The following is a 16458-nucleotide window of genomic DNA, read 5'->3' as shown; positions in this document are numbered from 1 at the left end:
ATGGATATTGTTACTTAATGTATCAGGAATCCAAATCTGTCAAAAAATGTGCATTTTCATGCTGCTTACGCGCACTGCGCGCGGAAATGCGCGGACGGACGCGAACGCGCGGAACGCTTAAAATTGTCTGAAACTTCGAGATTTCCCATTGGGAAGTCGTTTTAAGCATTTAAAAACTTTGACGTGCGCTAATGCGCGCATAATGATGTCCTAGGTAATTAGCATTAAAAAGTAAGATAGAGCGTGACCTGAACTTTATGTCCACCGAAAATGATACAGAAATGACCTTTAGTTATGAAGTTATGATCGATCATGTAACATGGTCCGAAAATCACAAAATGGCGCCTAGATGACGTCATAGATATGTTACTGTCATGAAAACCTTATTGTGGCTAGATATTGTCATGAGACATGTTGACTGAAAATGTCATGTTATTCCGTCATGTCAATGTTGAGATATTCACGACACAAAATGTGCCAGAAAGAAAGAAGAACGAGACATGAAAACTCGTCACATTGAGGACGAGTTAGGTGATACGCTTGTGGTCATCAGATGACGGTCATCTGTGATGGACAAGAAAAGAATGTGATATAGGCACCTTGAAGTTATATTGAGCGTGCATGCGAAACCGTTTCTGTAACCACTCGGCCACGGGTCATCCACGGAAATGGTAAGACAAAAAAAACAACAACAACAATGTATAGATGTAACAGGGGGAAAGTCAATGCCCACTCAACTAACGTGGCTGTGTGAACATCTATTGCATTGCTAGACGGAAAAGCGGCCTTATAACGACTGAGGTCGCTATGCCATTTCTGGCAACTTGGGAAAAATACGTCCCGCAGACATCAAACCTATAATCGGCTGGTTTTGATACCTTGCCTTTAATCACAATTTTCAGTGTAATGACGTCATCAAATTACAAAACAATGACATCGTCTTGAAAGACAATTGTTCAAAGTACAACACCTCAGTCGTCGTCATTACATACTATGATCGGTTTGACAAAGTCAACCTGGAAAATTTTGCTGCAGTCGAAGCAATGTGGTCTCCAACACACAAAAAAGAGGGATATGGCGTGTGTGTGTGTCTGTGTGTGTGTATAGGTGCGTTTATATACGAACGTGATTTCTACATGGACGAATATGTAATACAAAATTGAAAAAAAAAGTAAAATAGCTAAGTATTTTGTTTCGTGATCTTGTGGGGTTCGAACCCGCAACCTCAAGTCTCTGAGACGTCGCCTTTATCCACTCGGCCATACGTCTCGACGAGAAAATATGGGGAAAGTAAACTTATGTATGTGAAAGATACATGAGGAATCGTTTTGTCCACATTCCATTCTCATTTTCAGTTTTAAACTGCAAAATTCTCAACCTGATGATGAGATTTCAAAAAATAAAATGCATGATTACTGAAGCTTATTGTCTCAGCTACAACATACTTAAGTTTCAGAGGAAATGAAGCAAAATCAGCCGAGATAAAGGTGCTTAAACGTTGTCAAGTCAATGCATGGTTTTAAAAAAAATCACCTCCCATAGACATAACACGTAAACTTGTCCGATTTTGCATCTTTACCTTTAATCACAATTTAAGGTATGATGACGTCATCAAATTTCAAAACGATGACTTGAACTTAAAAGGCAAATGTTCAAAGTACAACATATCTGAATTTGGGATAATGTTGAGCTTAAACAACAGAGATACGAGCAAATGAATGTCAGAAACAGTACCTCAAAAAAATTAATTCCACTTTTTTGATTTCAGATGATGATATGATGACATCAAAATGTATTTAGGGAAACATTGATACTTGAAACGTTATTTTCAATTCATATGCTTTTGTAATATGCAATAAAAACATAGGGTCACCTGACGTTTTAAAGAGCTATGGCGAAATAAACAAAGACATGTTTTTCACTATATTTCCACATAGACGCGCACACGAAATTTCAACTTTGACGCCACCGCATTCCTTTGTTATAGGTCGAAATTGATCGGAAATCAATGGATATTGTTACTTAATGTATCAGGAATCCAAATCTGTCAAAAAATGTGCATTTTCATGCTGCTTACGCGCACTGCGCGCGGAAATGCGCGGACGGACGCGAACGCGCGGAACGCTTAAAATTGTCTGAAACTTCGAGATTTCCCATTGGGAAGTCGTTTTAAGCATTTAAAAACTTTGACGTGCGCTAATGCGCGCATAATGATGTCCTAGGTAATTAGCATTAAAAAGTAAGATAGAGCGTGACCTGAACTTTATGTCCACCGAAAATGATACAGAAATGACCTTTAGTTATGAAGTTATGATCGATCATGTAACATGGTCCGAAAATCACAAAATGGCGCCTAGATGACGTCATAGATATGTTACTGTCATGAAAACCTTATTGTGGCTAGATATTGTCATGAGACATGTTGACTGAAAATGTCATGTTATTCCGTCATGTCAATGTTGAGATATTCACGACACAAAATGTGCCAGAAAGAAAGAAGAACGAGACATGAAAACTCGTCACATTGAGGACGAGTTAGGTGATACGCTTGTGGTCATCAGATGACGGTCATCTGTGATGGACAAGAAAAGAATGTGATATAGGCACCTTGAAGTTATATTGAGCGTGCATGCGAAACCGTTTCTGTAACCACTCGGCCACGGGTCATCCACGGAAATGGTAAGACAAAAAAAACAACAACAACAATGTATAGATGTAACAGGGGGAAAGTCAATGCCCACTCAACTAACGTGGCTGTGTGAACATCTATTGCATTGCTAGACGGAAAAGCGGCCTTATAACGACTGAGGTCGCTATGCCATTTCTGGCAACTTGGGAAAAATACGTCCCGCAGACATCAAACCTATAATCGGCTGGTTTTGATACCTTGCCTTTAATCACAATTTTCAGTGTAATGACGTCATCAAATTACAAAACAATGACATCGTCTTGAAAGACAATTGTTCAAAGTACAACACCTCAGTCGTCGTCATTACATACTATGATCGGTTTGACAAAGTCAACCTGGAAAATTTTGCTGCAGTCGAAGCAATGTGGTCTCCAACACACAAAAAAGAGGGATATGGCGTGTGTGTTTGTCTGTGTGTGTGTATAGGTGCGTTTATATACGAACGTGATTTCTACATGGACGAATATGTAATACAAAATTGAAGAAAAAAAGTAAAATAGCTAAGTATTTTGTTTCGTGATCTTGTGGGGTTCGAACCCGCAACCTCAAGTCTCTGAGACGTCGCCTTTATCCACTCGGCCATACGTCTCGACGAGAAAATATGGGGAAAGTAAACTTATGTATGTGAAAGATACATGAGGAATCGTTTTGTCCACATTCCATTTTCATTTTCAGTTTTAAACTGCAAAATTGTCAATCTGATGAGAAGATTTCAAAGAATAAAATGCATGATTACTGCAGCTTATTGTCTCAGCTACAACATACTAAAGTTTCAGAGGAAATGGAGCAAAATCAGCTGAGATAAAGGTGCTTAAACGTTGTCAAGTCAATGCATGGTTTTTAAAAAAATCACCTCCCATAGACATAACACGTAAACTTGTCCGATTTTGTGTCTTTACTTTTAATCACAATTTAAAGTATGATGACGTCATCAAATTTTAAAACCATGACATGGACTTGAAAGGCAAATGTTCAAAGCAAAACATATCTGAATTCGGGGTAATATTAAGCTTAAACAATAGAGATACGAGCAAATGAATGTCAGAAACAGTACCTCAAAAAAATTAATTCTACTTTTTTGATTTCAGATGATGATATGATGACGTCATGAGTTTTCCTGGCAATATCGGTACTTGAAACGTTATTTCCAATTCATATGCTTTTGTAATATGCAAGAGAAATATAGGGTCAATGGACGATTTAAAGAGCTATGGCGAAATAAACAAAGACATGTTTTTTCACTATATTTGCAGAAAGACGCGCACGCGGAATTTCAACTTTGACGCCAGTGCATTCCTTTGTTATAGGTCAAAATCGATCGGAAATCAATGAATATTGTTACTCAAAGTATCAGAAATCCAAATCGGTCAAAAAAATTGCATTTTCATGTTAGTTACGCCCTCTGCGCGTGAAATTGCGCGGACGGACGCGCACGCGAGAAAATGTTTGAAACGCTTAAAATTGTCTGAAACTTCGAGATTTCCCATTGGGAAGTCGTTTTGAGCCTTTTAAAATTTTGACGCGCGCAAACGCGCACGTAATGATAACCTGGGTAACTAGCGTTAAAATGTAAGATAGAGCGTGACCTGAACTTTATGTCCACCGAAAATGATACAGAAATGATATCTAGTTATGAAGTTATGATCGATCATGTGACAAGGTCCGAAAATCACAAAATGGCGCCTAGATGACGTCATAGATATGTTACTGTCATGAAAACCTTATTGTGGCTAGATATTGTTATGAGACATGTTGACTGAAAATGTCATGTTATTCCGTAATGTCATTGTTGAGATATTGACGACACAAAATGGGGCAGAAAGAAAGAAGAATAAAAACGAGATATGAAACTCGTCACGCTGACGAGTTAGGTGATACGCTTGGGGTCATCAGATGTCGGTCATCTGTGATCGACAAAGAAAAGAATGTGATATAGGCACCTTGAAGTTATATTGAGCGTGCATGCGAAACCGTTTCTCTAACCACTTGGCCACGGGACATCCACGGAAATGGTAAGGCAAAAAAGAAATGTATAGATATTACACGGGCAAAAAGTCAATGCCCACTCAACAATCGTTACCGCGTGAACATGTATTGCATTGCTAAACGGAAATGCGGCCTTGTAACGACTGATGTCGCTATGCCATTTCTGGCAACTTGGGAAAAATACGCGCCGTAGACATAAAACCTATAATCGGCTGGTTTTGATACCTTGCCTTTAATCACAATTTCCAGTGTCATGACGTCATCAAAGTACAAAACAATGACATGGTCTTGAAAGACAATTGTTCAAAGTACAACACCTCCGTCGTCGTCATTACAAACTATGATCGGTTTGACGAAGTCAGCCTGCAAAATTTTTGCAGCAGTCGAAGCAATGTGGTCTCCAACACAAAAAAGAGGGATATGGTGTGTGTGTGTGTGTTTATGTGTGTGTGTATAGGTGCGTTTATATACGAACGTGATTTCTACATGGACGAATATGTAATACAAAATTGAAGAAAAAAAGTAAAATAGCTAAGTATTTTATTTCGTGATCTTATGGGGTTCGAACCCGCAACCTCACGTCTATGAGACGTCGCCTTTAACCACTCGGCCATACGTCTCGGCGAGAAAATATGAGGAACGTAAACTTATGTATGTGAAAGATGAATCAGGAATCGTTTTTTCCACATTCCATTCTCATTTTCAGTTTTAAACTGCAAAATTGTCAACCTGACGAAGAGATTTCAAAGAATAAAATGCATGGTCACTGCAGCTTATTGTCTCAGCTACAACATACTTAAGTTTCAGAGGAAATGAAGCAAAATCAGCTGAGAAAAAGGTGCTTAAATGTTGTCAAGTCAATGCATGGTTTAAAAGAAAATCACCTCCCATAGACATAACACGTAAACTTGTCCGATTTAGCATCTTTACCTTTAATCACAATTTAAGGTATGATGACGTCATCAAATTTCAAAACCATGATTTGGACTTGAAAGGCAAATGTTCAAAGTACAACATATCTGAATTTGGGATAATATTGAGCTTAAACAAGAGAGATACGAGCAAATGAATGTCAGAAACAGTACCTCAAAAAAATTAATTCCACTTTTTTGATTTCAGATGATGATAGGATGACGTCATAATGTATTTAGGGAAATATTGGTACTTGAAACGTTATTTCCAATTCATATGCTTTTGTAATATGCAATAAAAACATAGGGTCACCTGACGTTTGAAAGAGCTATGGCGAAATAAACAAAGACATGTTTTTCGCTATATTTCCACATAGACGCGCACACGAAATTTCAACTTTGACGCCAGCGCATTCCTTTGTTATAGGTCGAAATTGATCGGAAATCAATGGATATTGTTACTTAATGTATCAGGAATCCAAATCTGTCAAAAAATGTGCATTTTCATGTTGCTTACGCGCACTGCGCGCGGAAATGCGCGGACGGACGCGAACGCGCGGAACGCTTAAAATTGTCTGAAACTTCGAGATTTCCCATTGGGAAGTCGTTTTAAGCATTTAAAAACTTTGACGCGCGCTAATGCGCGCGTAATGATGTCCTAGGTATATAGCATTAAAAAGTAAGATAGAGCGTGACCTGAACTTTATGTCCAACGAAAATGATACAGAAATGACCTTTAGTTATGAAGTTATGATCGATCATGTAACATGGTCCGAAAATCACAAAATGGCGCCTAGATGACGTCATAGATATGTTACTGTCATGAAAACCTTATTGTGGCTAGATATTGTCATGAGACATGTTGACTGAAAATGTCATGTTATTCCGTCATGTCAATGTTGAGATATTCACGACACAAAATGTGCCAGAAAGAAAGAAGAATAAAAAGAAAGAAAGGAAGATTTTGACAAACACAATAGGTGATACGCTAAAAGCGTATCACCTAAAAAAGAGAAATTTTGACAATCACAATAGGTGATACGCTGATAGCGTATCACCTAAATAATCCGGGGCTAAGTGACGGAGACGAAGTCCGACCCCCCACTGACCAATCAGAAACGAGGTAATCAAGTGCTGCCAGTGCGTGCATGTACTTGTACAGTGCACAGCGTAATCATGAATATTCATGTTGTTTGGAAAGTACGGGACTAAGAAATACGAGTGTAAAAGGTCAGTTTTCTCCTTAGTCCAGGACGAGCTTAGTACGGGATTTATTGGCGAGTGTAAAAAGCTGAAAAAATTGGTACGGGACTAATGATAGTCTTGGGTCAGAGAAAGTACGGGGTTAAGAAACACAAGTGTAAAAAGGAATAAATGACGAAAAGGTGCCAGGTGCGGCTCGACAGGCCAGTGTAAACGCACAAAAATGTAGGCCTGCCCGTCACTGTAACAGGGGTCAAAAGAACATGTATCTTTCTTTTTTGTAGTGCTAAAACCCAGTGGAATTACGGTATAGAGAGCAGGGTCTCTCACTCTAAGGAAATCCAGTTAATAACCTAATAATGCCAGTCAAGTTTAAACATGGGTGAAGTCTGACAAGGTCAAAGGTCAAAGGTCAATGAACTTGCCTTGATAAATCATTGTGCCCACCGTATTGTGATGTACTCTCGATAACTTTCCACAGATTTGAGATATGACCACCAAACTCACACTGTACACTTAACTTGTAATAACCTAAAGATGCCAGTCCAATTCAATGGGTGAATTCAGACAAGTTCAAAGGTCAATTGATGGTCTGTGAACTTTACCTCATAAGCAATGCACAAGTAAACATTATTGTAGTGTACTCAAATAACTTTTCACAGCTTTGATCTATGACCACCAAATTCACACCACAGATACATAGTACATCACCTAAAGATGCCGCTCAAGTTTGAATATTAGTGAATTCTGACAAGGTCATAGGTCAAAAGGTTAATGAACTTCACCACATACAGCAATACGCACTGCACTCTATACATGTGTAGTATTTTGGCGTACTTGCAATAATATCCCACAGCTTTGAGCTACAGTATGACCACCAAATTCACAACACAGGTACATCACCTCAAGATGCTGGTCAAGTTCGAATATTTGTGAATTCTGACAAGGTCAAAGGTCAAAATGTCAATGAGCTTTCCCTGATAAGCACCATATATTGTGTGCTCTTAATAACTTTCTACAGCTTTTAGCTTTCACCACAAAACTCACACCACAGGTACACTGTACGTCACCTGCAGATGCCAGTCAAGTTTGAATATTGGTAAAGTCGGACAAGGTCAGAAGTCAAAGATTTAATGAACTTACATTGACAAGGTCAGAAGTCAAAGATTTAATGAACTTACATTGAAAAACACCAATCACAAATTTGGGATATACAATACGCAGGGGAGACATCACTTAGCGTTTGCTGTATTTTGAGGAAATATTCTTATGTTCTGTTTTAGTTTGCCTTGTGTTCATGCACTCACTAAAGTGAATTAATTAATACAATGTATTCTCATGGTCGAACATCCGGGTATTTTGCGTGTCACAGGGTCATGGATAGCGGTGGAGTGAAAACAAACCATAGTCTATAATAGTCGCGTGAGCCTGGAGTGGTAACGCTGTACGTGTTTTCTGCCGGGGCACCCCGCGAGCATAGCGCTAGCGCAAGATGTACACTGTACTACTGTAGCTGTGCGGGCGGCAGGATTAGGCCCTAGGCCTACCCTAAGCCTACTACAGTACTAACGTTAGGCCTATAGACCTACCTGAAGTTTCTATGAGGTACTAAGTAAGCGTAGATATCGGGGTAGGGCCTACTCAAAGAGGTTCTACTGCACATCTGGCCATTTTGTCGGGTCGTTGATCCAGAGTCCTGCCGCGATTTCATACGGGCACAGGTCCAGTCCGGCTGCCTTCAACTTGGCAAAATACCGGGACTGATCGATCGACAGGATCCAGATTTTTAGAATATTGCTAGCAAGACATGATGCATGTATCTCATGAATGATGGCACAAATGACAAAATGGATAATGAAAAACAGTCCCCATGTCTGCGTAGAGTTGCACATAAATTATACGCGTCGCACATGCACAGCATGCAGTATGCGCATTATGCAGGCTTAGCGCGTGCAAGCGCTTTGTTTTCACTCCAGTCAACCGGAAGTGACGTGTAGCCGACCGCAAGAATAGTTAGTTGGTATATCTGACAAATTTGAAGGAGTGTCCAGAAGGAATGCATCTATAAGGGTTACCACCATAAATAAGAAGCACACATTTCTCTTTTCGGAATAAAAAACTAAACTAAAAAACTAACTAAACAATCGCAATATTGTTTACAGGTACGCAAAGTGTAAGAATAAATACTATCAACGTGGCGCTGCAAAAAAAAAAAAGTACAAAGATGGGTCACATCGCAGGTTCAAGTGCAGACAGAAATAGATAATTATTCTTAAATGAATTTTGGCCTTATTTACATCGCATGTACTGTATTGAAGCCAAAACATAGATCTGGTACGCCTGCAAAAGTTGCCAAATTTTGCTCCCAAATGTGAACGTATGCCTAAGTAATGTGCTGTAATAACAAGATAAGTAAATGTGCTGTAATAACAAGATATTCGATGGGTAACGACGAAAATGCGAAATATTAACCAAAACGGTTCAGTCTCAGAACTTACCCGAACGGGGTCAGGCTAAACTCGGACTCGGGGACAACTCTGCCTCGCTTTGACGGCGGGCTGAGTTGTCTTGGTTGTCCCTCTGGATTGTACGTACAGTTTTGTACTATGGGAGCGGTCTGTATAGCGCTTCGCTTTCTGGCTACTCGCAGGAATGGTCCGAGTTGATACAGTGTACAACGCGCGCATAAAAAATACCTCTGGCGCGCATGTAAAATTAGTGTGCACCTATCAAGCACCTCTAAAAACAATCAAAGACGCTTGATAAACAACAACTTCAAAGACGGTGCGTCTCAACAACTCAGGTGATGTGCGTAATACGCTTGAGAACCGCACGCTGTCCATTTGTTTTGTACAGGGTTAGCACGCACTTTCCTGTCTGTTCAATTAATATACAGTAGAATATGGCGATCACGAACTGCATGTAAATTGTCTGAAATAGGGTCGAGTTTTCCCTGAGACCGAGTTAGTCTGGATCCTTCTGGAATAAAAGTCGGTTTACCGACTTTTATTTTTTATCTCAAAATACTCCAAAATGACTCATCATCCCTGCAAATCGCGTCAGCCAGGTAAGTTTCTTTGTAGACTCTTTCGGTATATTCAGGGCTAGACACTAATGGTGGCCCGGTGGCTTGGGGCCACCAAAAATGCACGTCGGGCCACCAAAATTTCAGAAATGAAGATTTTTGGTGGTCCGATTGGGCCACCATGAAAAGTCGGATGTTTGCCTTTACTTTTGGAAATGAACAGCGGTAACAATCGGCTCCCTAAAATGCTAAAATAAATGTCAGATGTTTTTGCTTTTAATTTTGGAAATGAATAATGGTAATAATCGACTCCGTATGATACTAAAACAAATGTCGGATGTTTGCTTATACTTTTGGAAATGAATAACGGTAAGATTCAGCTCCGTACGGTGCTAAAATTAATGTCAGATATTTGATTTTGCGTTCAGAAATGAATAAGGATAATATTCGGCTCCGGAAGATGCTGAAATAAATGTCGAATGATCCCTTTGACGGTCGGAAATGAATAACAATAATATTCATCTCCGTAAGATGATTAAATAAATGTCGGATGTTTGCGTTTACTTTCGAAAGTAAATAGCCATAACATGCGGCTCCGAAAGATGCCAAAATAACTGTCAGAATAGGATGATTGCTTGTACGTTTGGAAGTGAATAGCAGTAACATTCAGCTCCATAATCATGATGCTAAAATAAATATCGGATATTTGCTATTACATTTCGAAATGAATAACATTCAGCTGCGTTTGATGGTAAAGTAAATGTCCGATGTCTGCCTTGACGTTAAAAAATGAAAAACAGTAACATTCGGCTCCGTATGATGCTAAAATAATTGTCAGATGATTCATTTCACTTTTGGAAGTGGACTGCAGTAGCATTCAGCTCCGTACGATAATGAAATAAATGTCAAATGTTTGCTTTTAAATTTGGAAATGAATAACGGTAATATTCTGCTCCATACGATGCTAAAATAAATAACAGATTGTGGCTTTTACATTTGGAAATGATTAATGGTATCAATCGGCTCAGGTAGGTGCTAAAATAATTAGCGGATGTTTGCTTTCACGTTTGGAAATGAATAAGAATAACATTCAGCTCCATAAGATGCTACAATGAATGTTGGCTGTTTGCTTTTACATATTGAAAATGATTAATGGTAGAATTCAGCTCCGTATGGTGTTAAAATACTAGTAAATGTTGGATGATTGCTTTTACAATCACAAATGAGTAACAGTAACTTTTGGCTCTTTACAATGCTGAAACAAATGTCGGATGTTTACAAATGTCTGCAAATGCTCCCACTTTCTCATTTCAAAGGTAAGTTTTGACCATCTAAATAGGCATCAACTTTTATAATAATCTATAAGCCTATTTGCTAAATCTTAGCACTCAGAATAACGGTAAGATGATTGAATTTTCTATTCATTCATTTTAGACAAGGGTACCTTCAGTATACTAAATACTTAATATCTATTCTTCTATGTTTAGTAGGACCGATTTAGTTTTCTTTATGTTTTTCTTGATTTTTGTTTCGGGCCACCAGATTTTACTTTCGGGCCACCAAAAATTAAAATCAATGATCGGGCCACCAAGAATAAAAGTTAGTGTGGAGCCCTGATATTGCAAGCAAATTATATGAAATGGTGCCAGACGGGTTCTCAAACCCTTACCAAAACTATGTTTTCACTTTAACTTTATCAAATGATATGAAAGATCCGCTTGCAAACAAAATATATCAATCACAAATCAATTCTTTCCATACTGTCTCATTACCACCCATGAGTTTAAGACTCTACAGTAGGATTACGCTTGATAACATGCATATTGTACTGTATCACATGTACGTGTATGTATTTCAAGTGGTAGATGAAATACATGAAAATTCAGCCTCCACATCTACCTTCTGAAAATGTACAATGTATAAAATAAAGCACGGTAATATTGATTTAATGCTGGAGGATTATATCAGCCCCGCTCAAGCACCGAGAGGTACGACAACCCGAAGTTATCATCCTGATAATTATGCTACTTCACACGGTTCTTCAACTGCTCTCGCCAACTCCTTCTTCCATAGAACAGCAAAGGATTGGAATAATCTGCCGAGTAATATAAAGCAGATTCATAAATTTGACACATTTAAAGAAGCGCTCCAGCGTCACCTCCGTTGTGATTAGCTGCACATCACACCACAGTGCTGAGTGATACTCTATCCAGAGTCTTTCAGCGTATTCATCCAGATCCAGATCCAGATCCAGGTCATGTATATGAACAGTGTACAGTGTCGATAAGCAAACCTCAAACATTGTAACGTCTTTTTGTGACCAAGGGAACAGTATTTTGGGACACTCAATTGTGACTTTGTACAACCACTGTACATGTATTCAATTATGACATGCAAACCATTGATCATGTGACCATCCATTTGATTAATTATGAGAATCCCGTGAGATTCCACATTAAACATGACTGACATATGTCTGTACTTGCATAAAAGTTGTCGTGACTTCCTTGGTTACAAATTGTACACGTCCGTGCAAGTAAAAAAGAAAAAGTATAATGGCTGATCTCTTACATTGATATCACACAAATTTCATGCTTTAGCTACACAACTTTCTTTAGGGTAAATTTCCGATAACTTGCTGTATGTGATGTACGTGTACGTGGTACAATGTACATTGCAGCTCTGTGCTGATGTGTACATTGTTCCCGATTGTATACAATGTAGAAGTAACTTCCATTGTACAACCCTTTATGCATGAAGAAAAATCATAATCTACATTATATATTTATGCCCATAAGCATATGTGCAAACTGTATAATATGATATTCTATGTCAGAAATATGAGAAGAATGATGTTAAGACATAAAAAACAAACAAACGTCCAAGTGTTTGCAATGTACATACATACATCTATGTTCTATTTATAGTGTAGAAATACATGTAGTTGCAGACACTGTGCCGGGTATTGGTAGTAGGACAAGCATCAGATGAAATCTTTGATCAAATGATAATGAAGGTAAAGGTCAAAGACCAACACAAATGTTCACACTTCATTGTTCACAAAAGCAAACTGGTGAAGCATTTGATGTGCTTTGAAGTAATGACTTGATCATGAAAGGGTAAATGTAATGGAGTTGACTGTTTAACCCCTTTAGGACGATTTGATTTTGCTACAACACGCATTTCCCATAGACACCTGCCCGAGTATACTCGGGACTTGTCCTCAACGGGATAATGCATAGAGTAAAGATTGTTCTAAATTTGGTGATGTACAATTTGTACTATTGTAGTACACTGTAATATATTAATGACAAAAAATGAGTGCTTTTAATACTCTTTCATCTGATGGGAAGTTGATGGTCATTGTTGTATAACAATGCAGGGGCTGTGTATGTTAAAGGGTTAAGATTGTGTACATGTACTGTATGTATACGCAGAATGTTTCGCGAGGTTTTTATTTTCGCGAATTTTCGCGAGTCAGGTGCTATTTGTGAAATTAAAGACATGCGAAAATATTGACACTGATCCCAATGTGAATGTGACGTATGCGTGTACATTTCTCCGTTCAGTACAGGACTCCACGATCGCGAATTTAACCACAACCACGTGGGAAATCGTCAGGAATTCCCGATTCGCGAAAATGTAGACTCACGAAATATGGCGTATACAGTATATCGTAGCAGCCAGTAAACTATAGTCTCTTACTTTAACACACCAAGGGATATAGATTCAGTGATACAATGTGGCATACTTAGGCATGTCAGTTGACATTACGATGTCAATTATCATGATGCCTCCAGTATGATTATCAGTTTTGTCTCCTTGTATTTCATTTCCATGCATGTTTGAGAATTGCATTACCAGGACTGTGTGTCAACTGATGCTAATTACTTCAAGTTTGATGAAGACAAAATATTCTGCAGACTCCGTCAGTGTAGTAAATTAGATAAATTTAAAAGAGAATATTCGCAACCTGTACACTCTAGTACATGCATAATTTGTTCTTCCTTTATTTGTCTATAAATATAATTCATAATATACCAGTTTGTACAAGAGTAAAGAATACTAAAAAGAAAAAATAAATAAATTTGCTATTCAGTACACAGTCCTGATTGATATGCATATGGAATGAAACTTGTTAAAGAAATCCATTATTTACCTTGAACAGTTGAATGTCAATACTATGAACTTGCTAAAATTATAATAGTTGAATACAGTCACAGGCTACATACTGTAGGAAATGACAATTGTGCATATTCTGTGTGTAATCCATTCTTGCAGCATCAACCCCCTGGTATGAGGCGTATAGAGAGAGCGTCCTGCAGAGTATGGCGACATCGGACCATGAATTCATCAGACACTTTGTGGCATGTATCCTTTTTGCAAATTTGTAGTATGCAAGAAGCCATGAATAGAAACCAGGGAAATGGCTTTGTGAATTCTCAAGTCAAGAGAAGTTACATACATTGTACATGTACATGTAGGTATATGGTAAAATGTTTGATACCAACTTCACTGACCCATACCTTTACAGGTTGGTTGGCTTGTTGTTTACAGTCTGTTTTATGGTTACTGATGTAGCTTAAAGGCTAAAGGGCTGCTACATGTTTAAATACAAAGTATAGAACAGCAAATGGAATGCTGCATAAATTCATCAATATGTGAAATGTCAAGTTGGAATTAGAAAAGCAATTCCCCCCTGTGGAGGAAAAGGAAAGGAATATCCAACAGCTTTTATGCCACTGAGTATGCTAGAAACATGAATCAGTGCATGTCCATGCATGAAATCTTCAGATTTGAAAGGGGCTACTGTAGTCTTTCTGGGAGTGCATCAATGCCAAAAGTATGTGATATAAATCCTGTTCAGTCCTCTTGCATTTCTTTACATTCTGCTACTCAATGCATGAATATGGGTTACTCTAGTCATTTATTAGTTGGACCAATCCAACTAGATTTTTGTCAAAGATTCTAGCAGGCTGGCTTTAAAACAATGCTGCTTTCCTAGTGAAAATTGCATGGAGCTTTTTGAACACATGATAAATACTGTGTATCCATTGACAACCACTGTCTTTATGATACAAAAAAAAAAGCCTTTACAAAACAAATGCATTATGGGACAGTCAAAGAAGTTTTCTGTGTTGATTGTTCATACAATACACATGTACATTGTATACAAATATCGACTGCTGCAGAGGGAGATGGTAAAACTATTTGCACCGAGGTCAAATAGTTTTACCATGGCCCGAAAGAAAGCAGTCGATATTTGTTTTATATCCCTCTCGAGCATTTTACTAGAGTAATGACGGTTCCCTTTTGGAAAAGTGTGCAGGTTTCATGAACGATAAATCTAACGTTAGGCTGTAGCAGTGCAGCAGCAGTGCGTGCAGCGCGTAGCGAACGACACCGCTGCGCTGTTGTTGATTCCTACACACGAGCTACACTACAGCGTGCAAAACTCCGAAAGATCGAGGAGGTCCAGGACTACGTTAGAAGTAGGCCTAAAGCGGCTTCGTTACCCAGATCATCTTCAAAATCGGTTTTAGTTTATTCCTAATTCGTACCTGATATGGTGTCCTCCTGCGATCATTCTTCTGTTACTGGAAGCAGTCACTTTGTCAATTGAGCTGAATGCATTGATCACGTATCACACGTCCACACGTTACACACCGACCGGTACCCACGCCATCGCACCACACAGATTTCTGTAATGCTGTCGCACATCACATGTCACACCGCACGCTCTCTTAGCGCTAGCTAGCTAGCTACAAGCCACAGGACTGTCGCTCAAAAGTATCGCTACTACGTGCACTGTGTACATTCTTAAGTGAGAAATGTAGATATCGATCACACGATCACGATGGGTGCAAATCGTGGATTCCCAAAAGTACTATATCACGCTGGCTAGTAACCAATTGCACCGCATCCAGCTGCTCGTAGCTAGCTAGTAAAACTACACCATGTTCGTGCTCTGTACAATCCTATGGCAAGAAGCTTTACATGAGGGATATAATAAGTAATAGCTTAAGGGTCTTGGCTTGATGATCTTAAAGTGTATCTGTACACAGAAATTTAGTTTTCTGACATTGTAGGTTATCGTACTGGCAATATCCCTATGAAATATAAGAGTGCAATGTTACTCACATACAGAGATATATAGCAATTATATATAAAGAGACGTAGAGCAATCTCTAAAATGCCAAAAATTACATGCGCCTTGATCTAAGAGTAGTCGTCTGGCGTTATTGACTGCATTTGATTGCATAGTTCGATAATTTTCTGTAAGATCAGTGTACTACGATACTCTCAAAACACGCAAACGCATGCAAATGTCGACGTACGCAGCTAAGTTGGTGTTGCCGCGCCACACCAGGCCACTGACCAGGCAGCCACGGCAGCATCTACTCATGCGGATGCATAATTGATGGCTCGATGAGGCGATACCGATAGAAGTTTTCGATATAGCTGTGTGCAGACGGAGGCGAACGAAGGAAACGTGCGCACACTGATGGTCTACGCGCGGCTTCTACATGTATTTTCAGATCTGGCTACTATTGCAGCGCGCACGAGTGCATGCTGACTTATTAAAATTAATATTTCACAGTTTGGGGCATTTTTTGTGATGGGATAGAATTTTCTCTAGGAGT

General features: G+C 38.9%; 1 protein-coding gene across 1 annotated transcript in view; it reads left to right on the top strand.

Moving 5' to 3' along the window:
- Nucleotides 1–16458, top strand: part of LOC139714658 (trafficking protein particle complex subunit 8-like) — a 56685-nt gene that overhangs the window by 8075 nt on the left and 32152 nt on the right. The window contains exon 3 of the mRNA XM_071626337.1: nt 14096–14185. Coding sequence (XP_071482438.1) covers nt 14096–14185 — 90 coding nt within the window. The remainder of the gene's footprint in view (nt 1–14095; nt 14186–16458) is intronic.

This window comes from Diadema antillarum, unplaced genomic scaffold (assembly GCF_040938485.1).
Source record: "Diadema antillarum isolate AM-2024a unplaced genomic scaffold, OU_Dant_1.0 seq00002365_RagTag, whole genome shotgun sequence".
In the NCBI taxonomy this organism is placed as follows: Eukaryota; Metazoa; Echinodermata; class Echinoidea; order Diadematoida; family Diadematidae; genus Diadema; species Diadema antillarum.
Note: the sequence above shows the minus strand (reverse complement) of the source record. Positions and strands in the feature narration are given on the sequence as shown.